Here is a 24,945-nt window from a genome sequence, read left to right on the forward strand (position 1 = left end):
CTGTAGCCAGGTCTCACTAATTGCCACAATATCATGACCCCAAGTATCTGTCCATGCTCTAAGCTCATCTACCTTGTTCGCTCTGCTTCTTGCATTAAAATATATGCATTTCAGAGAATGACCCTCACATATATTCTCTTTTCTACCTTTAGGACTATTTTCTGTCTTTAATTGTTTACACGTAGACACTGTGTACAGTTTATTTTTGCGCCTGCAGGTAAAAGGAATCTCAGGGTTGTACATGATGTCATTTATGAACTCTGACAATACATCTGAAACATCTCTTTCTCGTTTGACAACATTTACTGGATTGTTGCTTAAATAAGGACCTGTTCCATCCTGCACACAGGAGCTTTGACCCAATACCATCAGGGAGGAGGTACAGGAGCATCAAAATCAGGACTGGGACATTCCACAGGCTGTGAGATTGATGAACAATGTCCTGTAACTGAGTAAATCATCCCAAAATTTTTTTAACTTATACATTTATGTATATCTGTGAATATTTAGTACTGTATACTGTGTGCGTACATGTGTGCATCATGTACCAGAGAAATGCATTTCATCTGTATGTGTACAATCAGATGAAAATGAACTTGAATCATCCGTCAAATCCTTCTATCTTATCTACTTACTGTCTCTTAACTCAAATCAATTTGTTTACTATTATATAGGGCTTTTAGACTGCAAGCATGTAACAGCACCATCAAGGAATTTTGCCACTACAGGGACAGTCTAAAAGGGAAAATGCGGGAATTTTGAGTCAATTCCTGCACCGCGATTTATCCTGCAGGACCCCGGCTACTTTTCGGGGGAAGCCTGCAGTCTAAATCACACCGCAAAACTCACCTCATGAACCCGACGTCCAGCTGATGACTCAGGCCACGTAGCTCCACGTAAAAGCACCGGCACTAATGCGCCCTTGAACTTAAGGGGTGCAGTGTTAACGACCACAAGGTGAGTAATTATGTTAATTTATGTTAAATTTTTCACAATTTTCCCAACATTTGCTGTCTAAACATTTGCTGCAATCCAATCTGAATTCTGCACATATATACATGACAATAAACTCATTATCATTAATATGCAAGAACACAAACAAAAGACCTTCCATAACTCCCCATGCCCCCCAAAACCAGGCGTACACTCTCAATACAACTGTCCTTAAGGCCAAGGTAAAAATACCAAGCTGGAGAAACTCAGCAGGTCTAACAGTGTCCTTTATGTAGCAAATTAAAGATTCATAACCAACGTTTTGGGCTTGAGCCCTTCACTAATGAAATGTTGGTTCTGTATCTTTATCTTGGCTACATAAAGGACACTGTTTGAGCTGGTGATTCCCCAGGATTGTGTTTTTACTTCAATCGCGTTGTCTGCAGATTTTTTCTCTTTACCCCTGGTGTTATTTTTATCAATTTTCCCTCCAGGTTTAAACTCTGACGACTGCCTCTTTGGGTTAAGATTATTGACACTGTACATCTTTCCCCACAGATTTAAAGCACTGATGTACCATTCCCCCAAGATCAGTACTTCGTGCCACTCCATAGCACTTCCTTAGAAATCATTAATAGAAAGAGTTATTAATCCATTCAGTAAACTGACCCTGTCAATTTGTGTGTTGTGAGCTGTGATCTATTGTTATGTGATCCTCACAAGCTATTGCCATTCTTCAGAAGTGTTAATGTTAGGAATTTTGGCTATTCACACAGTAGCCCCTTTCAAATTGCAGCACCTGGGTGGCTCTCCCGGGACCCAGGTGTGATTACTGGGGCAAAGGAAATTACAGGGGGATCGACCCATTCAATATGCAACCCGGCGATTTAAGGGGGATCCTGCCCCCACAATGACACGTCAGCTCTCACTGGAAGTATTGCCGTATGTTCAGATGCTGGCTGCCTGATGACACGTGCACACAAATGCTGACATCACCAGAATAAGCGGATCAGCCATTTTCCTGTTCAAATCGCCTGTGCACGAGACCTAGGCAAGTTTAACTGGGTTCCCTGACTACTTCTGAGGTAGGTCAGGGACCCGGTCAGATTCCGACGGAGTTGACCGGGTCGGACCCTTTCTAACTGCCACTTAACTGGGGAGCTAAGCAGTCAAATTGCCCGTTTAACCCCTTTTTATACAGCAGTTTGAAAGGGCCTAGTGTCTTCTTTCTTTCCCCCTTCTCACACTACACTGCAAAGTGGTGCAGATCTCATCGCAATTCCATTAGATGATCTCTCCCTCGACCTGTCCCTCCACCTCCCAAACCTTCTGTCCTATACCCCATCACCATTGGGCCCCTCCTCCAGTTAGTTTCACCCTTTGTCTATGTAATTTTACTTTAAGAAAGGCTCTAAGAATAATCTTAGGCCTGACATCTGTAACTGGTTTACATTTTTAAAATTTAAATTTAATTTTTTTTAAAATAGTCATACAGAATGGTGGCAGCCCAATTACACCCAATTACACCCAATTAACCTACAACCCCTGGCACATTTTGAAGGGTGGGAGGAAACTGGAGCACATGGAGGAAACAGGGAGAACCTACAGTCAAGCACGAGATTCGAACCCCGGTCCTGATTGCTGGCATTGTAACAGCTTTGCGCTGACCGCTACACTAACCATGAAAGACAAGAATCCTGACATACAAGTACTTGGATAGGCAGGGGTAGTCAACAATGGTAGGTCATGTCCAACCAATCTTTTTGTTTTTCAAAGAGGTTTCCAGGAAAATTGATGAAGAAAAGGCAGATGTTGTCTACATAGATTTTATTAAGGCCTGTTACAAAAATCTCACATGGGACGTTGGTCAAGTAGGCTCAGTCACTCGGTACTCAGGATGAGGTAGCATGAGAATTGGACGTTGGTTTTGTGGTGCTTGCCTCTCAGACAGCAGACCTGTGACTGGTGGTGTGCCTCAGGGATCAGTGCTGGGTCCATTGTTGTTTGTCCTCTAAACCAACAATCTGGATGATAATGTAGTAAACTGAATCAGCAAATAACCATATAACCATATAACCACTTACACTACAGAACAGGCCAGTTCGGTCCTGCTAGTCCATGCCGTAACAAATCCCCACGCTCCTAGTCCCACTGACCAGCACCCGGTCCATACCCCTCCAGTCCTCTCCTATCCATGTAACTATCCAGTCTTTCCTTAAATGTAACCAATGATCCCGCCTCGACCATGTCTGCCGGAAGCTCATTCCACATCCCTCCCACCCTTTGTGTGAAGAAATTTCCCCTCATGTTCCCCTTATAATTTTCCCCCTTCAATCTTAAACCATGCCCTCTAGTTTGAATCTCCCCCACTCTTAATTGAAAAAGCCTATCCACGTTGACTCTGTCTGTCCCTTTTAAAATCTTAAACACCTCTATCAAGTCCCCTCTCAATCTTCTACACTCCAGAGAAAAAAGCCCCAGTCTGCACAACCTTTCCCTGTAACTCAAACCTTGAAATCCTGTCAAAAAACAGGATTTAATGTTTTTTTTACACAGCCGCTGGGTTCCAGAAAGTTATTCCCAGAACGCAGTCTGTGTCAAAACATTGGAACAAAAATGAGTGACTCATTCCCGTTCCGAAATTTTACCTGCTGCACCCCCTAGACATTATCGCAGACTGCCTGCAGTCTAAGCAAGTGGTCTGCAACAAAGGGCTAATGAATACGTCGTAACGGGCAACGCCAACCCACGCCCAGCCCACATAAGCAAGGTACTTTGTCTAAACACGCTGCGATATCTATACACAGGTCGTTCTGTGTGAACGGCCACTCCGGAAGGCAAGGGTGAAAACTGACGACGGAAAAATAACGATATTTATATGTAAGAAAACAAATGATTGGAGGTGTTGAGGACAGTGAAGAAGGTTCTCAAAGCTTACAGAGGATCCACCTCTTATTCACTGTTAGAAAATGATGAAATAGGAACAGTCATATCAAATGCAAATCCAAATCTCGGAGTGAAGGTCCCTCTCATGTTACTTCTACACTTCTGCCCCCTGACCCTTAACTTATGACCCCTCATTCCAATCTCATGCTATTTTATATGTTAGATGTTTTATATGTATCTTTTTTATGTGTATGTATAGATTTTGACCAAGTACTATATATTTTATAGTAGTGTTTTAGTTCATTATATATTTTATATTTAGTGGATATATATTAGAAGTTAACATAACTAGGTCATAAGTTTCTCTCTCTTTTTTTCTTCTTTTTCCTTGCTTTCTTTGAGGGTTTTCTATGTGGGAGGGAGAAAAAAATGATAAGCTAGCATATATTGATTTTGATCATATATTTTTCACATGTGCCAATAAAATAAAATTTGGGGGGGGGAGCTTACAGAGGGATCTGGACCAGCTGAAAAAATGCTCTGCAAAAGATGGCAGATGGAATTTAATGCAGACAAGTGTGCGGTGTTGCACTTTGATAGGACAAACCAGGGGAGGAATTGGTTGGAGTGCAGCGGAACAGAGGGATCTGGGAATAGATACTCAATTCCTTGAAAGTGCCGTCACAGGTGGATAGGACTTTAAAGAAACTCTTTGGCACATTGGCCTTCTTAAACCAAAGGACTGAGCACAGGAGTTGGGATATTGTGGTATATTAGTGAGGCCAAATTTGGGCAGTTTTGCTCACTTAACTACAGGAAAGATATCAATAAGTTTGAAAGAGTGCAGAGAAACTTTACAAGCATGTTGCTGGGACTTGAAGAGCTAAATTACAGAAAAGAATTTGAACAGATGAGGACTTGCTTCCCTGGAACAGCTGAGAATGAGTGAAGATTTGATAGAGGTATACATATCCATGAGGGGCCTCAATAGGTTGAATGTGAGCATGATTTTTTCCACTGAGGGTAGGCGAGACAATAACTAGAGGACATGGGTTATGGATGAGAGGTGAAAGGCTTAAGGGATACACAAGGGGGAGCTTCTTCATGCAGGGAGTGGGGACAGTGTGCAACGAGCTGCCAGTGGAGGTGGTGGATGTGGGTTCCATTTCAAAATTTAAGACCTGGATGGGAGGGATATGGAGGACTATGGTCCGGGAGCAGATCTAGGCGGGGTAAATAGTTCAGCACAAACTAGATGGGCTGAAGGACCTGTTTCCATGCTGTGGCTTTCTAAATAAACAAACAAAATAGTGTAACAATGGTCAAATAGAACAAGGGACCGAAAAATGTCCACAAACATAGCACAGGCCACAAAGCACATAGAATATAGAGCAAACCCTTCATGGATATGTGTCCCTCTATCAAATCTCCAACGCTCCAGGGAATAAAGTCCGTAACCTACTCAACGCTTCCTTGCAACTCAGCTCTCCAAGTCCCAGAAACATCTTTGTAAATTTCCTCTGCACTCTTTCAAACTTCTTCATATCTTTCCTGTAGTTTGGCGACCAAAACCGCACACAATACTCCAAATGTGGCCTCACTAATGTCTTACACCTTAACGTCCCAGCTCCTGTGCTCAGTTCTTTGGTTTATGTGGGCCAATGTGCCAAAACATTTCTGGTCTACCTGTGGCACCCCTTTCAGGGAATTGTTTATCTGTTATAAAAGACAGTGCAAGGGTATCATCTTTTTTCCCTCTAGTGTGAGATCTAGTCGAGAGCCTGACAACAGTTGGAAAGATCCTTGAGGTTTGTGCTCCCAAGTGGGGTGGGGGGGGGGGGGGGGAGAGGAGGAGGCATAGAATGTGACTGGGGAGAGAAGTGCATTGGATTTTTGGATTTCTTGGCCTTTCCTAATGGAAAGTTTTGTTAAAGTCTAGGAAGAGAAAACAGGAGTGGGAGGAAAACAAAGAAATAAAAAGTGCTTCGAAGTAACATTTAATGATCTCCTCCACCAGGCTGCCAAAAAGCTAGATTTGAGTTAACTACCAGGCTTTTCAAGTTGGCCAAACAAATCCTGTGGTCTTGATCCCTGGGCAATGATCCACATGCAATAGGGCAGGTCACGGCACACTGCGCCTTGCTGTGATACAAAATCTGTGCCATCGCTGGAAATGAAGTGACAGGCACTCCTGCTTCAGGTGTCGAGGCCGGCGGTAACCTCACACCACCTGAGTTGCTCAATGAGACGCCACAAACTGGATAACAGCTCTCGTCTATAAGAGTTCCAGGGGCTCCACCTTAAGGTTTCTGGCATCAACAAAGAGCCAGCAGGTTGGCAGTCAGCCAATCAAATGCTGCTTTTTTAAAAAATTTCCTCCTCCCCCCCCCCCCCCCCACCCCCGATTAAAAGGAGTGTCTTCTCTCAGCAGACACTAGTCTGGTTTTACCCAGCCACACAAGGGGAGCAGGAGCAGCTTGTTCACAGCACGGAGCACCAAATGCAGGGCAACGACCACACCACCAGACAGACACTCTGGCGGATGTTGTGGAAAGTTCGAATAGTTCTCAGGAGTTCCTCTCACATGCCAAACGATTTGGTTGAAGGTGCAGGCCAATAGTGAGGCACTGAGAGAGATGGAAGGCTCGGATGCAGAGTGCATCGAGTCCGAACAAGAAAGTCTGCAGACACTGGGGTCGAGTGCAATACACAAAAGTGCTGGGGAATCTCAGCAGGTCGCGCAGTGTCCATAGGAATTCAAGGGTAACCAACGTTTCAGGCCTTCTCCAGGAATAAATCCAAGACAGATGGGTGTTTGTACAAAAGGAATTAGGGGATGTAGTACTAATGTGGGAAAGTAAAAGATGAGCCACAACAGGTGTATGGATCAGGGTGGCAAATGATTGGCTCCTGCCTTATTTAAATTAAAAATTAAAATTTTCAAATGTATTTGCAACAAGTTAGAAACCCATGTTGCCCAATTATTCTACCAACCCAGTATATTTTGGAGGGTGGGAGGAAACCGGGGAAAACCCATACAGGGAGAACGTACAAACTCCTTGCAGACAGCAGGGAATTCGAACCTGGGTCACCGGTGCTGTCATAGGGTCGCACTAACCATCCCTGCCCATCCATCCCGACTATACCATTAGACGGGTGCCCTTTTGACACGGCCATCTCGCATTATTGCTGTATACATGACCCATCTCTGGAAGTCGGCTTGCTTATCCACACAGAAAAAATGCTGAGTCAGTGAGTCTTTTTACACAGCAAGCCGGCTTCCCGGAGGAAAAGAGGTCGGGACGTGTAGCACAGCAGCATTGGCGTGATGTAGGACATATGCATCGGGCAGTGACGTTGCTCTGTATACAATAATGGTGGTTGAATGGCAGCCGTTTATGCTAGCCGTGTACATATTTTGGTCTCTTCGAATGCAGGCAGATCTTCTGTGCATCATATTCAACTTTTTGAAGCTATCAGTTAAATTTAAAATTCCTGCATTTACGTCACACATCTTCACGACATCACATTCCTTTCCCGTTAGGACCCAGCAACGTGGCTCATCCATTTACACTCGCCCCGCTTCTCCTCTTGTTTTCCCCTCGCTTGGCGGATAAAAGACAGGTCTGAAATGACTCTCTAATCCGCCTTCGTCGCGTTTATACAGGTAGGTGAGGTGGATTATGCCCGGTTTGAAATATCAGTGTAAAAAGGGATTGGTGATCTTTGGTGGGATATGGGACAAATAGGACCAATTGGGATAGACAGATGCGTTGGCATAGATAAGTTGGAATGTAAGGCTCTGCTATAACATTCTGTGACTAGTTCCCAGTTAATCAATGCCTGAGCTTCAAAATTCCTCCCAGCTCACGGCAAATTCATCAGTGTGTTCAGCTCCCTGTATTTTGCTCCAGCCTTTAAACCACTCTGAAACTTCACCACGGTGGCCTCTCGATCACCCAGAAATTAACCACCACTGACAACCATGTCTTCCCATCCAGAGGCCCTCAGCCCCGGACCTATCCATACACTTCTTCCTTCCTTCCTTAAAACCCACCTTTCCGACTCAGCAAGAACACCAAAGATGTGGAGAAACAGAATAACATTTCAGACGAAGATGAAGCTCTGAGGAAGAGACTTAAACCTGAATTTTCAGTTTCTTTCTGAGGCCGCTGCCATGACCTACCAAGTGTTTTTGTGTCTGATTTTCAGCATCTGCACATTTCCATTTCTCACTTAGCTTTCGTTAATCCTTAACCATCAACAAGGGGGCACCTCCAAAGCTGTGTGCTTAGTCCCCGACTCTATTCTCTGAACACCCATGACTGCGTAGTTAAGTTCAGCTCCAACTCAATCTCCAAACCACTGTTGTTGGCTGAATAGCTGGAAATGATGAGTCAGACCGCAGGATGGAGCTCAGGAATCTGGGTGGGTGGTGCCAGAACAACAATCTTGCTCTTGACATCACCAAGACCAAGGAGCCAGTTGTTGAATGTAGAAAGGAGAGGCTGAGGGGCCTTAAAGCCGTCCATAATGAGGTGGACAGGGTCAGGATCTTCAATTTCCGGGGAGTCCATATTTCAGAAGACCTGAAGCATCAAGGCAACCAGGAAGAAGATACACCAATGCCTCTTCTTTCCAAGGAGTCTGAGGACATTTGTCTTATCATCAGATACTCAAACAAACTTCTACAGGTGCATTGTGGAAATTATACTGACTGGATGCATCACAACCTGGTTTGTCAATTAAAGTGCCCAGGAATGAAGATGGTAGCAAATATAGCCAGGTCCATCACAGGCTCCGACTTCCCATCCTCAAGAAGGCAGCTAACATCAAAAAGGAACCCCATCACCCTGGTCACAACCTCTTCTCACTTCAACATTCAGACAGAAGGTACAGAAGCCTGAAAACCAGCACCTCTACATTCAAGAAGTAAAACACAAAACTCTGCAGACAGTGGTTGAAGTAAAAACAAAGCTGGAGAAACTCAGCTGCTCCAACAATATTTTTATATAGCAAAGATAAAGATACATGACCAACGTTTCAGGCTTGAGCCCTTTGAACTTAAACATATAGCACGGTAACAGGCCATTTCGCCCCAATTTACACCCAATTAACCTCCACCCCAATACGATTTAAATGGTGAGAAGAAACCAGAGCCCCCAGGGAAACCCATGCAGACACAGGGAGAACGTACAAACAGGCCAGAATTCGAACCCCGGTCCCAATCGCTGGCGCTGTAAAGGCGTTGCGCTAACTGCTATGTCAACCGCGCCGCCCCTTCATCAAGTTACCTTGATGAAGGTCTCAAGCCCGAAACATTGGTTATGTATCTTTGGTTATGTACATAAGGGACACTGTTTGACCAGTTGAGCTTCTCCAGCATCATGTTTTGACCTCTAGGCTCAAGAATAGCTCCTTTCCAACAGCTTGAACCTCCCCTTGTTGCATCAATCAGGATCTGCCCCGACAGCATTAACCAGGGTCTGCCCTGACACCACTAAAGGCCTGTCTGCATTATTGCAAGTCATTTTTTTTTTGCACTAGGATTAATGTGAATATTATTATCGATTTTATTGTCTCTAATTCAAAATTAGTTTGCTATGGTAGTTTTTCTTTACAAGAATTTTGATGCAGGTGTATGTTGTACAATGTGTATGACAATAAATTCATCACCCATCATTGAAACTCAAAATGTTTTTTAATAGATTTCCCATGAAATATCGAAGGATAATTTAATCAGCTAAAATGCAGCTAAAATGTAGTTGGCGTAGCAGTTAGCACAACGTCTTTACAGCGCCAGCAATCGGGACCAGGCATCGAATCCCACACTGTCTGTGAGGAGTTTGTACCTTCTCCTCATGTCTGTGTGGGTTTCCTCCCACTGTTCAAAAACGTACCAAGAGTGCAGGTTAATTGGGTGTAAATGGGGTGGCAAGGACTTGTGGACTGAAAGGTCCTGTTACCATGCTGTACATATGTCTAAATTTAAATAAATTTATACTGCACGGTAACACGAGCCTGTGCTGTTCAATTACCTACAGCCCAGGACATTTCGAAGGTTGGGAGGAAACCAGAGCCCCCAGGGGGAAACCCACACAGACCTGGGGAGAACGTACAAACTCCTTACAGACATCGTGAGATTTGAACCCCGGTCGCTGGTGCAGTAAGAATGCCGCGCTTGCCGCCACGCTAACCGTGCCGCCCATCGTTGAAAAATGCAGGGCGGTGTGCCCTTAAACAACAACCATCTCCTGCTCCTCACTCCAAGGTCAGGCCAGGTCTATTCTCATCTGATTGCACAAGCACGACCCGACGGAACAGTGTTCTCCGGTCCTCGGTGCAAAAACCCGCAGACACACAAGCAGGCGTAAACTCACATACAGGCAAACATTAAATACGCAGGACAAGTATTTCATCAATACAAATAAATAAATACTAGTTCATAAATATGAACCTGTGTGAGCAGTTCTTTGGTTGTTCAGCATTCTCACTGCCCAAGCACCAGGAGAGACAGCACTCCTTGCAGAGGGGAAGATTCTATAAATACGATAGGAGAAAATGCAGAGAAAAAAACGTTGGCTCAAAACACAAGATAAACAGAGAATTCAGGAGAAACCTCTTTAGCTAAAGTACTAGTTCGAATGAATAACTCAAGAGTGAAACATGAAAGTCCGCAGACTCTGTGACTGTAGTAAACACACAGAAGTGTTGGAGGAACCCAGCCGGTCCCGCAGAGTCCAGGGGAGGAAGGGATAGCTGCAAGACATGCCAAGTTCCTGCCACACTTCTACGTTTTAACCCAGAATGAATAACTCACCAACTCATATGCAGAGGTGAGCTCACTGATGCACAGTATTTCAAGATCCAAAATTCTTTTAACGTCGTGTATTAAAATTGGAAATGCAATTTTACATGAAATTTCTTTTAGACTACCACAAAGGCAAGCAGAGATTTACAGTAATTGCCCGGCGCCCCATACAGCCAGAGATGGAGAAGCCAAATAGAGATTTTCCCCAGAGTCACTGAGTGTCTGTGGATTCACCTCCAGCATTCCCAACATTGACAAGCCGGGCTCCAGATCCAGATGAGGAAGCACTTAGCACCCTTCGCACCTCGGATCGGATAACTGGTCAGCCAGTCTTGAGCCAGCCTCCAGCAGTCCGTGACGCCCTTGACTGAAGCCTGCGTGGGTTCCTCGCCTCGAGTGGCCAACAGCCCATCGCCTCTGGGTCTTCAGCCGCTGAACCCCTCGCTGGTCCGTCACTGTGGTAAGCGTCCCGAGAGTCATCTCCTCTGCTTCCACTTCTCAAATGGTGCGGGGGAGGGGCGGGGGTCTTCCCATTTTCTGGTGCTCTGTGCCAGTCCTCTGCTTCCCTGGCGTCTGCAACCCCTTGAGGCCGCTACTGAGCCCAGAGACTGCGGTCGCCGGAATTTCAAATAAATCTCTGTCGGCTTTCCTTCAACAGGCCGTTTAAAGCCTGTGCAAGGCTGATGGCAGGAGGACACCGCGGAGGAGCATCGTGTCTCCGGTCCCAGCTCTCCGCACCAGTGCGGGGGGTGGCACCATTTTTAAAAATTAAATGTATTTTAAAAATACATTTAAAGGAAAGGTAAATAAGTAGATAAAGGAGAAAGGAGTAGAGGCATGCGTTGAGGTGGTGAGTGAAGAGAAAGGCTCAAATGGCATAGTCCTTGCGGTGTAACACTGCTATACAAAGGCATGTTGCTCCTGGCTTCTCAAACCCTGTTTTCCCAGACTACATCCCAACAGTGACTACACTTCAAAAGTATTTATTTCGCTATAAAGCCCTTTGGGGCGAGCCAAGGTCATAAAAGGCAAGATATAAATGCGAGTTCTTTCTTTAAGTCTGCAGCAATTGTCTCTCCACGGCTACTTCAGATGGCTAATTGCTCCATTGCTGGAGCTCACAGCTGAGTGAAGAATTTAGTGTAACTCCCTCTCATTTCCTGACTGCAGCATGGGGCGAGACCTTCCCTATACTTTTGTCCGCGGCCTGTTCCGTAAGAGGGGAGAGTTCTCCAAGAAACTCTTAGTCATACACTGTTTCTGGACGAATGCCCCATCAACACCTGCTTTCAGGCTCCCCCCTGAGGGAAAGGGCTTGCATTTCTGTCACACCTCTCACAACTTCATGACCTCCCAAAGCAGAGAGCCACAGAACACTTCAGTGCAGAAACAGGCTCTTCGGCCCATCTAGCTTAGGGCGGCACGGTTAGCGCCACGCTGTTGCAGTGCCACCCGCCGTTCTCCCCATGTCTGAATGGGTTTTTCCTGGGGGGCTCCGGTTTCCTCCCACCTTCCAAAAATGTACGGGGTTGTAGGTTAATTTGGGTATAATTGGGCGGCACAGGTTTAAATGGCCAGAACCAGCGTCTACCATGCTGCAAACAAAATTTAATTCAAATTTACTCTGCGTTCAACTTTTACACTGCCTACCCTCATTGACCTGCACCCGGACCATACCTCTTCATAATCTTCCCATCCACCTAACCTGTCAAATTTTTTCTTAAATGTCAGAATCGAGCCTTCAGCTGGCAGCTTTTTCCATGCTCCCACCACTCTCTCCATGAAAAAGTTCCCCCTAAACATCTCACCTTTTACCCTTAAACAATATCCTTTAGTTCTTGTCTCACCCAAACTCAGTGGAAAAAGCCTGCTTGCATTAACTCTATCCATCACCTTCAAAAGTTTCTATCCTCTATCAAATTTCCCTTCACTCCAGGGAATAAAGTCCTAATCTGATTAACCTCTCCCTGCAACTCATTTCCTTAAATCCCGGCAACATCCTTGTAAAAATGTTACGGGAGGGTTTTAACTACAGATCACGGGTCCTATCACAGAACAACATGATCACATCAGAGAAGTATAAAATGTCTTATATCAGGGAATTTTACATGCATTAGTTGTAAAACTTTTGTATTCATTATTAATTTAGACATAGTACAAGTTATGGTTTAATTATTATAATTATAGAAGTTGATGTCCTGAACCAAATAAATTATGTAATATTTATGGTTATCTATATTGATGTATAGATGATATGATTTGATTAGTATACCTTGAGTAAAGGATTTTAGTTAAACCTAATAAAAATCTTTTAAAAAGAAAAATCTTATAACTGACCAGATAGTTTTGAAGTGCAATGGAGTGAAACACGAAGGTGCGCAGACGTTGTAGTAAAAATGTACAGAAATACTGGAGGAACTCAACCGGTCTTGCAGCGTCCATAGAAGGTAAAGATATGTGACTGACATTTTGGGGCTGCTCCCCTTCTTGGAAGGGGCTCAGGCCCGAAACATCGGTAATACATCCTTATCTTCCATGGACGCTGCGAAACCAGCTAAGCATTTCTGTATGTTTTTACTATTGTGACCAATAACCGACTTGTTCCAAAGATGGATGCATGGTCCATGTTGTCTGCTTTATCGATCTTGGCTTTGATATAATTAGGGAAGAGACCATTGGGGAAGCACTTGGTTATTGTCTGAAGTAGAACCTACCAGAATTAATATCATTCTGATAAATATTAACCTAAAGCCCTTGTTTAAACTACAGTGACTTAAACATCTCTGATGCTAGAATTTGAAGTAACAAAAGGAAATAATATTAGAGACAGTGGTTCTCAATCTTTTTCTTTCCACTCACATCCCACTTTAAGTAATCCCTGTGCCATCGGTGCTCCGTGATTAGTAAGGGATTGCTTAAGGTGGGATGCGGGTGGGAAGGGAAGGTTGAGAATCACTGCTCTAGACCCAATTTGTTACTGAAATATTTGGATTGAGAAAAATTGTTATTGGTCCATTTCCTTTGGAGTTATGAAACCGTGCACATATCGAGTCAATTAGAGATGATTAAGTTTTCGAACTTTTTCTTTCCACAGAGCAATCACAGAGCACCGATGGCATAGGGAATACTTAAAGTGGTGTGTGAGTGGAAAAAAAAAGGTTGAGAACCACTGGGATAGGGGAAATGCAAGCAGGCTCTGTCCACTGAGGTTTGGGTGAGACAAGAACTCAAGAACATGGGTTAAGGGTGAAATGTTTAAACAGAAATTTTGGGGGAATCTCTTAATGGAGGGATTGGTGAGAATGTGGAATGAGCTGCCAGCTGAAGTGGTGATTGCAGGCTCAATTTTGACATTTAAGGGAAATTTGGACAGGCATATTGATAGGGAGGGTTATGGTCTGGGTGCTGGTCGATGGGATTAGGCAGAATAGACAGTTCAGCATTGATTAGATGGGCCAAAGGGCCAGCATCTGTGTTGTAATGTTCTATGGTTCTATCAAGTTAAAATGCTCACTCTCGACAGACGACATCTAACTTTCTACATGCCAGATTTTCCCAAAGCTATATAAAAGCAAGTCTTTCTTTCATGCGATGACTTCATGATATCACTTGTTGTTTTTTAATCCATGATCTTTTATTTCCCGTTGTAAAGATGCATAAACCACTCACAATGACTAACAGAGAAAGATTAGCTCTGAAATCTTCATGCTGAAACAATCTCAACCACAAGTTTAATGCATACACTGCAAAATATATCAAATACCCACCAGGTAAAGCTCTCCTCCATTAGACAGACATCAATTTCATTAAATATGTACAGTTTTCAAATGATAAATATCTATAGGCTGGCCTGTCATCTAATAAAGGTTCTCTTATTGTAGGAAAACTCAATAAAAATGTTTTGGATTTATATAATTGTAATTTTTTTGTACAGTTTGATCATCTTTAAAAAATAGCAATTTATTTTCTCCTATCAGGGCTGTTGTGTTCTGCGGTTCAGTCAAGTTGAAATGTTCACTCTCTTCAGACGCTGCCTAACTTTCTGCATGCTAGAATTCCCAAAATCTATGTACCGTCATTTGATCGAATCCCACTACCCACGGGCAGTGAGAACGCTGAACCATCAAAAGAACTGCTGAAACTTGCCATCCAAGCCTCTCATATTCACAAAACAATTTGTTTGTACATGTGTTATATCTGGTTGGATGTCTGCGTGCTTTGCACCGAGGAACGGAGAACGCTGTTTTTTTGTTAGGTTGCAATTAGATGATAAATTTCCAACCTGACTTCATGATATCACTTTGCGTCCTCTGTCCCCTCCCCCTTATCACCTCTTGGCTCCTTTCTTTTCTTCTCCCTCCCCTCGGCACTCACCTTTAAATCTGTGCACCTTCCCCCTTCCCCCACCTTCCTAGTCGGGTGTCTTCCTGATCTTCGGCATCCCCGATGAAGGGGCTCAGGCTATAAACGTTGACAGCCGATTGCTTTCCACGGATGCAGCCTGACCCGAGTTTCTGAAGATGATTTTTAGTTTGTTTAACAACCCATAATAAAAGATTAGCTTCTATTCAATTTCGTTTATTGTATACATGTACGCATGGACCAAGGTGTAGTGAGAAAGTTTGTTTTGCCAACAGTTCCGCTAGATGTGGTCCAGCAAGTCAGACACAACGCAGAAGGGCAGTGACGCAGACAGAGATCAGATACTACAGTACATTTAATTCTTTGGCTTGGCTTCGCGGACGAAGATTTATGGAGGGGGTAAAAAGTCCACGTCAGCTGCAGGCTCGTTTGTGGCTAACAAGTCCAATGCGGGACAGGCAGACACGATTGCAGCGGTTGCAAGGGAAAATTGGTTGGTTGGGGTTGGGTGTTGGGTTTTTCCTCCTTTGCCTTTTGTCAGTGACTGTACATTTAATACAGGCACAGTAACCAGGCATTTTGGCCCCCTGAATCTATGCCCCTCAATTTACCCAATTATCCTACACCCCTGATACGATTCAAACAGTGGGAGGAAACCAGAGTCCCCGGGGAAAACCCATACAGGGAGAACGTACAAGGTCCTTACAGACAGCGCGGGATTTGAACCCCAGTCCCGATCGCTGGCGCTGTGCTAATCACTACGCCAACCCCTAATGTGAGGTTCATTCAGGAGTCTGGTAACAGTAGCAGAGTAAGTAAAAGTAATCTCTATCGCTGAGGAAACTAGATCAGTCTCCTGGTCCTGATGGAATGGCAGAAGCAAGGGCAGCATGAGAACACTCATGTTAGTCATGTGGGGTTCATTCAAGAGCCTGATGGCTGCAGGGAAGAAAATGTCTTTAAGCCTGTTGCTGGGCACTTTCACACTCTTGTGGACGGAAGAATGGAGAAAAGTGTGTGTCTGTGATGGGGCGTTCAGTGCCTGTTCTTAAACAACCACCATTTTACACATTAGTGAGGTCATTTATGATGTTCTCGGGCCAGAATTTATTTTGTTGCACCAAGGATAATTTCTAATCTTCCAAAATGGAGTTTCCTCCTGATTCAGCAGCTGATTCATCACAAGTAAAACATGAAGGTCTGCAGACACCGTGGTTGAAGTAAAAACACAACGCTGGAGAAACTCAGATCAAACAGTGTCCTTTATGTAGCAAAGATAAAGATACAGTGTAGCAGCCCTCGCACAGAGACACAGGCCAGCCAACAAAATGACTGACAAATGCAGCAACCACGCGGGCCGGGGTGGGGGGGGGGGGGGGGGGCGGGGTGACACTGGCTGTCATCCCAGGTGACCTTGTGCACGGTGGAAAGACGGTGAACTGTGGTGGGAACGCCGGCCAATCCCAGGCCGGCACTCCAATGACATGGTGTCCTGATGTCAGCGCCTGGCCCCATATAAACACCATGACCAGTACAGTGAACCAGTCTCAATTTCAAGGCTTTGGTGTGTGTGTTGTTCTTCTCCACACCTGCTTAGCGCCAACGCTACATTGGTGACCCTTCTAGGTTCAACCCACAGTTGGACAGACCAGGCAGAGCCAGCGACCATCCACGTGATCTCTCTCAGGCTCCCAACGTTTTGGGTGACGCAGTCACACCTGTGGTTCGAGCAGGCCGAGGCTCAGTTTCAGCTTTGGCACATCGCTGCTGCCACCGACACCTGCAACTTCTACATCTTGAGTGCCCTCGATCAGGACACAGCAGCAAGGGTCGTGGATTTCCTACGGCAGCCTCCAGATCAAGGTAAATACGTGCCCCTCAAAGAGCTGTTAATCAGCACTTTCGGGTTTTCTCGGCACGAGCGCGTCAACCGATGACTGCATACGGATGGATTGTAGGACCGGGCCCCATCTGCCCTAACGAGCAAGATGCTTGCTCTAACCGAGGGCCACAAGCCTTGTCTGCTCTTCAAGCAGATCTTTCTGGAGCAGCTGCCCGAGGATATCCAGTTCTTGCTCACGGACGAGGACTTCAGCAATGCCTGGAAGGTTGTAGCCCGGGCGGACATGCTATGGAGATCGAAGAAGGATACCAGCGCCACCATAGACCACATAAGCAAGCCCCACTAACTGCTGCCTGTGAGATCAAGACCGGCGGAGAGACATTAATACCCCAAGACAGCTATCTTCAGCGATGGGGTCTGGAGGTCTGTCGATGCCATCCACCCTGCGGGGTTTCCGGGAAACGCCCTGGCCAACCGTTGTTGATAGCTGCGGCGGTTGACCCATGTGAAAGCCTCCTCTACGTCTGGGACTCCTTATCAGGCAGGCGTTTCCTGGCTGACCCGGGCACCGAGATAAGCATCCTGACCCCTGTAGGCCTCGACATGCGCAACGGCAAGCAGGGCCCAGCAATGAGCCAACAGTTCCTCCTTTTGGACTTCTGGTACCCAGACTGTCCCCCTTTGGTTCAGGAACAGCTGGTTTACATGGATGTTCACCTTGCAGAAGTGGTGCGACAACTCCTGGGGGCCGACTTCCTTTGTGCCCACTGCCTTCTCGTAGACCTCAAGGGATGGTGCTTGGTGCACACCAGAACTTTCAAATTCTATCTCTGGTGGAAGCCAAGTTACCACCCCCCACCCCCACCTGGACTCTATAATGCTTTCAGATAATGAGTTCGCCTGCATCCTGGCAGTGTTCCCCTCGATAGTGGCACTATTCTTAGTGGCCGAGCCAAAGCACAGGGTACGGCACCACCACCACATTCTGACCGATGCCCCCCCCCCGCACTGCTCATGCCAGGGCACACTAACTCCCTCCTGAAAAGCTCAGCCTAGTAAAGGAGGAATTTAAGAAAATGCAGGAACTGAGGAATTGTGAGTCACTCCCCCCTCCATATGGTGCTAAAAACAGCGGAGGGGTGGAGACCATGTAACGACTACGCCGCCTCAATGAAGCCACCATGGTAGACAGATATCCCATGCCCCACATACAAAATTTTTCCCCCAACCTGCATGAGGCATGGGTGTTTCCCAAGGTGGACCTCATCCGGGGGAACCACGAAATCCTAGGTCACCCCCAGGACATCTCCAAGGCCGCGATTCTAACCCCCTATGAACTGTTCGAATTACTACACATGCTCTTTGGTCTGAAAACCATGGCACAAACTTTCCAGTGGCCGATGGATGCAGTCGGCCGGTGCCTCCCATTTGTATTCATCTCTTTGGGCGATATCCTCATCGCCAGCCGCAGCCGCAAAGACCACCCTGCCCACCTGAGACAACTGTGCCCATGGTTGAGTGAATTCAGTTTGACCATTAACCCTGTGAAGTGCCAATTCGGCCTGGACCCTATCGACTTCCTGGAGCACAGGATAAACAGAGACAGGTCAACACCCCTCCCCACAAAGGTCAAGGCGGTCCGGCACTTTGCCAAGTAAGGGGGCGGCAGGAATTTGCTGGTATGATAAATTTTTACTACAGATTCATACTGGCACTGGCCCGCATCATGCTCCCCTCTTATGCTAATGGGGGGGATAAATCACTTTCGATCATTTAAAAGAAATGCACATGGCAGCGAAGAGGAGGTCTCATCCCAATTAAGTGATGCCTTGTTATCCACCAAACACATGCTAGTTTCATGTATTGGGGTCAATGTGACATCTTGGTATCCACCAATCATATGCTAGTTTCATGTATTGGGGTCAATGTGACATCTTGGTATCCACCAATCACATGTTAGTTTCATGTATTGGGGTCAATGTGACATCTTGGTATCCACCAATCATATGTTAGTTTCATGTATTGGGGTCAATGTGACATCTTGGTATCCACCAATCACATGCTAGTTTCATGTATTGGGGTCAATGTGACATCTTGGTATCCACCAATCACATGTTAGTTTCATGTATTGGGGTCAATGTGACATCTTGGTATCCACCAATCACATGTTAGTTTCATGTATTGGGGTCAATGTGACATCTTGGTATCCACCAATCACATGCTAGTTTCATGTATTGGGGTCAATGTGACATCTTGGTATCCACCAATCACATGCTAGTTTCATGTATTGGGGTCAATGTGACATCTTGGTATCCACCAATCACATGTTAGTTTCATGTATTGGGGTCAATGTGACATCTTGGTATCCACTAATCACATGTTAGTTTCATGTATTGGGGTCAATGTGACATCTTGGTATCCACCAATCACATGTTAGTTTCATGTATTGGGGTCAATGTGACATCTTGGTATCCACCAATCACATGCTAGTTTCATGTATTGGGGTCAATGTGACATCTTGGTATCCACCAATCACATGCTAGTTTCATGTATTGGGGTCAACGCACAGCCTGGTATAGCTTTCCATCTTAAACCAACATTAAAAGTAAAAGTAGCTTTAACAAACATTTTATAATGAGAGAAAGCAGGAAAATGTTTGGGGGCAAAAGCATTGGGGGCACCTGAGTCCAGAGGGACCTGCTGATTTAATGGATCCCAGTTCTGAGGTGCAAATCAGCATCTCCCAGCAAAACAGGCTGGCACCTCAACATCAACATTCAATGCTTTGGGTAATAAAAAGACGAGGGGAGGTGTGGAGGATGGCATTGTGGTGGAAGACCCTCTCACCCTCACCCCCCCTCCCCCCCCCCCCCCCACCCACCCCAGGAACAAACAGCCCAACAAAAATGAGCAAGGTCACCTGTGTACAAGGACATTGGGAAAAGAGGGATAGAAAGAGGGGGGGTTGGAGAGGGGGGGGGTTGGAGAGGGGGGGGGTTGGAGAGGGGGGGGTTGGAGAGGGGGGGGGTTGGAGAGGGGGGGGTTGGAGAGGGGGGGGGGTTGGAGAGGGGGGGGTTGGAGAGGGGGGGGGTTGGAGAGGGGGGGGGTTGGAGAGGGGGGGGGTTGGAGAGGGGGGGGTTGGAGAGGGGGGGGGTTGGAGAGGGGGGGGTTGGAGAGGGGGGGGGGTTGGAGAGGGGGGGGTTGGAGAGGGGGGGGGTTGGAGAGGGGGGGGGTTGGAGAGGGGGGGGTTGGAGAGGGGGGGGGTTGGAGAGGGGGGGGTTGGAGAGGGGGGGGTTGGAGAGGGGGGGGGTTGGAGAGGGGGGGGGTTGGAGAGGGGGGGGTTGGAGAGGGGGGGGGGTTGGAGAGGGGGGGGTTGGAGAGGGGGGGTTGGAGAGGGGGGGGGTTGGAGAGGGGGGGGGTTGGAGGGGGGGGTTGGAGAGGGGGGGGTTGGAGAGGGGGGGGGTTGGAGAGGGGGGGGTTGGAGAGGGGGGGGTTGGAGAGGGGGGGTTGGAGAGGGGCAGGTCTAGAGGGGGTAGGTGTGGGGGAGGTAGGGAGGGAGGGAAGAGAGGGGGAGAGTTGGAAGGAGGGGGAGAGCTGGAAGGAGAGAGAGGGGGAGTGGAGATGAGGGGGAGAGCGAGAGGCGGCCAGCACACTTGCCCTACCGATGTTGAGTGCCGACAGGGTGCTGCTGTTGTCCCAGGAGCGCGTCCAGCAGGGCGATCCCGCGCTCTCGCTCAGCGATGGGCTGTGGTCGCCCCCGCTGCTGTCCATGGCTCGCAGCCGGACACGGGGATCACTCCGGAGCCGGGAGGATGAGAGAAGGAGCCGAAAGATAAGCGACAGCCATGTTTGTGGATCGAGATGTGATCTGGGGGCGGGTGGAGAGGGGAGGAGAGGAAGGGAGGGGAGGGGAGGGGAGGGGAGGGGAGGGGAAGGGAAGGGAGGGGAGGGGAGAGGTGGGGAGGGGAGGGGAAGGGAAGGGAGGGGAGGAGAGAAGGGGTGGGGAGAGGTGTGGAGGGAGGGGGTGAAGGGAAAGGAGTGGGGTGAGGGGAGAGTGAAGGGGGTAGAGGCAGAGGATAGGGGATGGGTGGGGAGGGAGGGAGGTAGGGAAAGGAAGGAGAGAGGTAGGGAGGGGAGGGAGGGGTAGGGAGAGGACAGAAGGGGAGGGGTGGGTTAGGGAGAGGAGGGAAAGGTTAGGGAGGGAAGGGGAGGAGGAGAGGTAAGGAGAAGGGAGGGATAAGGAGAGAGGAGAGGAGGGCAGAGGTAGGGAGAGGGGAAGGAAGGTTAGGGAGGGGAGGGGGTAAGGAGATAAGGCAAGGGGAAGGTGTGGGTAAGGAGTGGAAGAGAGGGGGCAGTGAAGGGGAGGAGGAGAGAGGAAGGAAGGAAAGGATGGAAGGAAGGGAGAGGAGGGGAAGGGCCTGAGGAGAAGGTGGGTAGGTGAGGAGGAGGGGAGATGAGGGAGGCGAGTGGAGCAGATCAGGTCAGGGAGGGAAAGGAGAGGGGTTAGGGGATGCAAGGGGACAAGGGGAGGGGAGAGGAGGACAAGGGGAGGGAAAAGGAGGGGAGGAGAGATGGGTGCAGAGGGGAGAGGAGGGAAAAGAGAGGAGGAGAGGGAGTGGACCAGGGGAGAGTGAGGGAAGGCAAGGAGAGAGAAGGGAAGAGGAGTGGAGGGGAGGAGCGAGGGATGGATATAAATGGGGAGGGGATGAAGAAGGGGTGGGGATGAAGAAGGGGTGGGGATGAAGAAGGGGTGGGGATGAAGAAGGGGTGGGGATGAAGAAGGGGTGGGGATGAAGAAGGGATGGGGATGAAGAAGGGGTGGGGATGAAGAAGGGGTGGGGAGAGGAATAGAGGGGTGGGGATGAGAGGGGTGGGGATGAGGAGGAGGTTGGGGAAAGGAATAGAGGGGAGGTGGAGAAAGGGAGGGGAGAGGAGGAAATGGAGGGTAGAGGAAGAGCAGGTGTGGGAAAGGGAAGGGGAGGAGAGGTGTTGGGAGCAGAGTGGAGGGGAAAGGAAGGGAATGGGGAGTAGAGGGGAGAGGCAGCAAAAGGGAGAGGAGGGAAGGGGTGAGGAGAAGAGGGGAGGAAGAGGAGCAGATTGAGAGGAGAGGAGGAAGGGAGGGGAAGGGGTAAGGGAGGTGGGAAAGGGTAAGGGAGGGGAGAGGGGTAGGGGAGGCAATCAGAGAGGAGGGGAGGGGAAAGAAGGAAGGATGGGAGTCAAGGAGGGAGAAGGAGTGGAGGGGTGGAGGTGAGGGTTGGGTATAAAAGGGGAGGGGAAGATGGGGAGGGGGAGAGGAGGGGGTGAAAGAAGGAAGGGAGAAGGGAAGGAAAAGGTAGGGGGAAGGAAAAGGGAGGGGGGAGGAAAAGGGAGGGGGAAGGAGAAGGGAGGGGAGGAGGAGAAGAGAAGAGACAAAGCAGAGGGAGGATGAGGGGAGAGAGAAGGGAGGGGGAGGCAAGGGAGAAGGGTGGAAGAGAGTTGAAAGGAGGGAGATGGGAGAGGAATGGGTGGGGAGAGGAGGAAGAGGGGAGGCTGGGAGTGACGCGCTGGGCACTACCCACACCCTACAGGCAGCCAGGGCACTTGAGCTGTGACAGAGGGACAAGCCAAAGCCGAGGACAGACTGGTCTGGAATATCACTGCCCAACCCAGGACAGACTGGGTCTAGGATATCCCAGGTCAACTTAGGACAGACCAATTCGGGAGATCCCAGCCCAACCTAGGACAGACCGATTCGGCAGATCCCAGGACAGACCAGTTTGGGATATCCAGTCCAACCCAGGATAGACCAGTCCAGGATATCCCAGTCCAATCCAGGACAAACTAGTTCGGAATATTCTTTCCCAACTCTCTGCAGACTGATCAAGGATATCTCTCCCAACCCAACTTAGAATTGACCTGTAAGAGCACCCCTCCCTTAAAAGATAGAAAAAAACATTTTTAAATCCACACTGAACCCAGGTGAGGTACCCAGTGACATGAGAACAACAAATAGGGATCCTTCATTTAAGAAAGACATCACAGATTGCCTTGGAACTGGAAAACTGTGAATAATATCAATGGTAGGGAGGTTTGGAATACAATCTGGTAGACAGTTTTAACCATCAGTTAGAAAGACAGGGATTAATTATGTGGACCAATCATAGAGTTTTTCCGAGAGCTGACAAAATCTGTTAATGAGGGCAATACAGTTGATAGAGGGCCTTTGACAAGGGAGATAAGGCCAAAGGTTAGAGCCCATGAGATCCAGGGGAAGGGATGGGTAAGGAGTGGAAGAGAGGGGGCAGTGAAGGGGAGGAGGAGAGAGGAAGGAAGGAAAGGATGGAAGGAAGGGAGAGGAGGGGAAGGGCCTGAGGAGAAGGAGGGAAGGTGAGGAGGAGGGGAATTGGCTCATCAATGGAAGGCAGAGGGAGTTGGTGGAGAGGAAGCCTGTAACCATTGGTGCACCAGACAGATTGTTGCTAAGACTTTTCCTGTTTGACATAGCTATAAATTGGGCAACATGGTCATGCTATTGGGGGTGGCATGGTTAGCCTAGCGGTTTGAGGGCTGTTTCAGCACCAGCGACTTAGGTTCAAGTCTGACACTGTCTGTAAGGAGTTTGTTTGTTCTCCCTGTATCTGCGGGGGTTTCCTCCCATGCTTCAAAATGTACAGGGTTGTAGGTTAATTGGGGGAAATTGGGCGGCACAGACTCAAGGGCCTGTTACTGTGCTGTGTGGCTAATTGTTTTTGAAAAATTTAAAATAGACAGGATAGATCAAACCTTTTTCCCAGGACAGGAAAATCTAGAACTAGAAGGTAAGAAAGGAGAGATGCCAAATGTGGAGTATTATGTGCAGTTTTGGTCACCTAACTACAGAAAAGATATCAATAAGATAGAAAGAGGGCAGAGAAGATTTACTAGGATGTTACCTGGACGCCAGGAACCGAGTTACAGGGAAAGATTAAACAGGTTAGGAATTTATTCCCTCGAGTGTAGAAGAAGGAGGAGAGATTTGATAGAGGTATTTAAAATTATGAGGGGTACAGATGGAGTAAATGCAAGTGGGCATTTCCACTAGGTGAGAACATTCAGATTTATTGTCAGATTACATACATGACATCACATACAACACTGAGATTCTTTTTCCTGCAAGTGTGGAAGAATTACCATTAATTGGTAGTGCAAAAAATAAACTGAACATAGCGTAAACAAACCAATGTAAACTGTGCAATACAGAGAGAACAAAAAGAAAATCAATAAAGTGCACAAGTAAGAGTTCTTAAATTAGTCCCTGATTGAGTTTGTCGTTGAGGAGTCTGATGGTGGAGGGGTTGCAGCTGTCCTTGAAGCTGGTGGTGCGAGGAACATGGGTTAAGGGTGAAAAGGGAAAAGTTTAGAGGGAACGTAAGGGGGAATTTCTTCACACAGAGAGTTGTGGGAGTGTGGAATGAGCTGTCAATTGAAGTGAATGCGGGCTCAGTTTTAACATTTAAGGAAAATTTGGACAGGAACATGGAGGGGAGGGCTATGGACTGGGTACATATCAGTAGGATGAGACAGAACAATAGTTTGGCACAGTCTAGAAGGGCCAAAGGGCTGGTTTTCTGTGCTATAATGCTCTGCGGTTCTAAAGGAGATCTGAGAGGCAAGTTTTTCCACACAGAGGGTGGTGAATATCTGGAGCATGCTGCCAGAGGAGGTAATGGCAGCAGATACCATTACTAGGTTTAAAATGCTTTGATAGGAAAGGCAGAGAAGGATACAGGCTTAATATGGACGCATGGGATTAGCATAGCTAGGTATCGCAGCAAGAATGAAGTAGCATTAGGTTGTACTTCAAAGCCACTGTTTCTGTGATTTTAATAATGTATGTGGTATGATTAATAGTTTTGTGGAAGGCATAGAAGTTGATAGGAGTAAAACACCAAGTCCGTGGATACAACGCTGGAGAAACTCAGCAGGTCAAACAGTGTTTTTTCTGTAGCAAAGGTAAAAGGTTCATAACCAACTTTTTAGGGCTTGAGCCCTTCATCAAGGTATGAGCAAAATGTCGAAGGCAGAGAGAGAAGTACGGGCGGATGGATAAGGGAGGGTGCACCAGCAGGCAGTGGAGGAGGGATGGCTCTGT

The 24,945-nt window shown here is 47.3% G+C and overlaps 1 protein-coding gene across 4 annotated transcripts in view; it reads right to left on the minus strand.

The window, feature by feature from the left end:
* Positions 1 to 20,728, minus strand: part of LOC138751916 (uncharacterized) — a 116,141-nt gene extending 95,413 nt beyond the window's left edge. For all 4 annotated transcript variants that reach the window (XM_069914866.1, XM_069914869.1, XM_069914865.1 and 1 more), the window contains exon 1: positions 20,498 to 20,728. In XM_069914866.1, coding sequence (XP_069770967.1) covers positions 20,498 to 20,606 — 109 coding nt within the window. In that variant the 5' untranslated portion in view covers positions 20,607 to 20,728. The remainder of the gene's footprint in view (positions 1 to 20,497) is intronic.
* Positions 20,729 to 24,945: the final 4,217 nt, after the last annotated feature.

The sequence above is a fragment of the Narcine bancroftii genome, chromosome 1 (genome assembly GCF_036971445.1).
Source record: "Narcine bancroftii isolate sNarBan1 chromosome 1, sNarBan1.hap1, whole genome shotgun sequence".
Lineage (NCBI taxonomy): Eukaryota > Metazoa > Chordata > Chondrichthyes > Torpediniformes > Narcinidae > Narcine > Narcine bancroftii.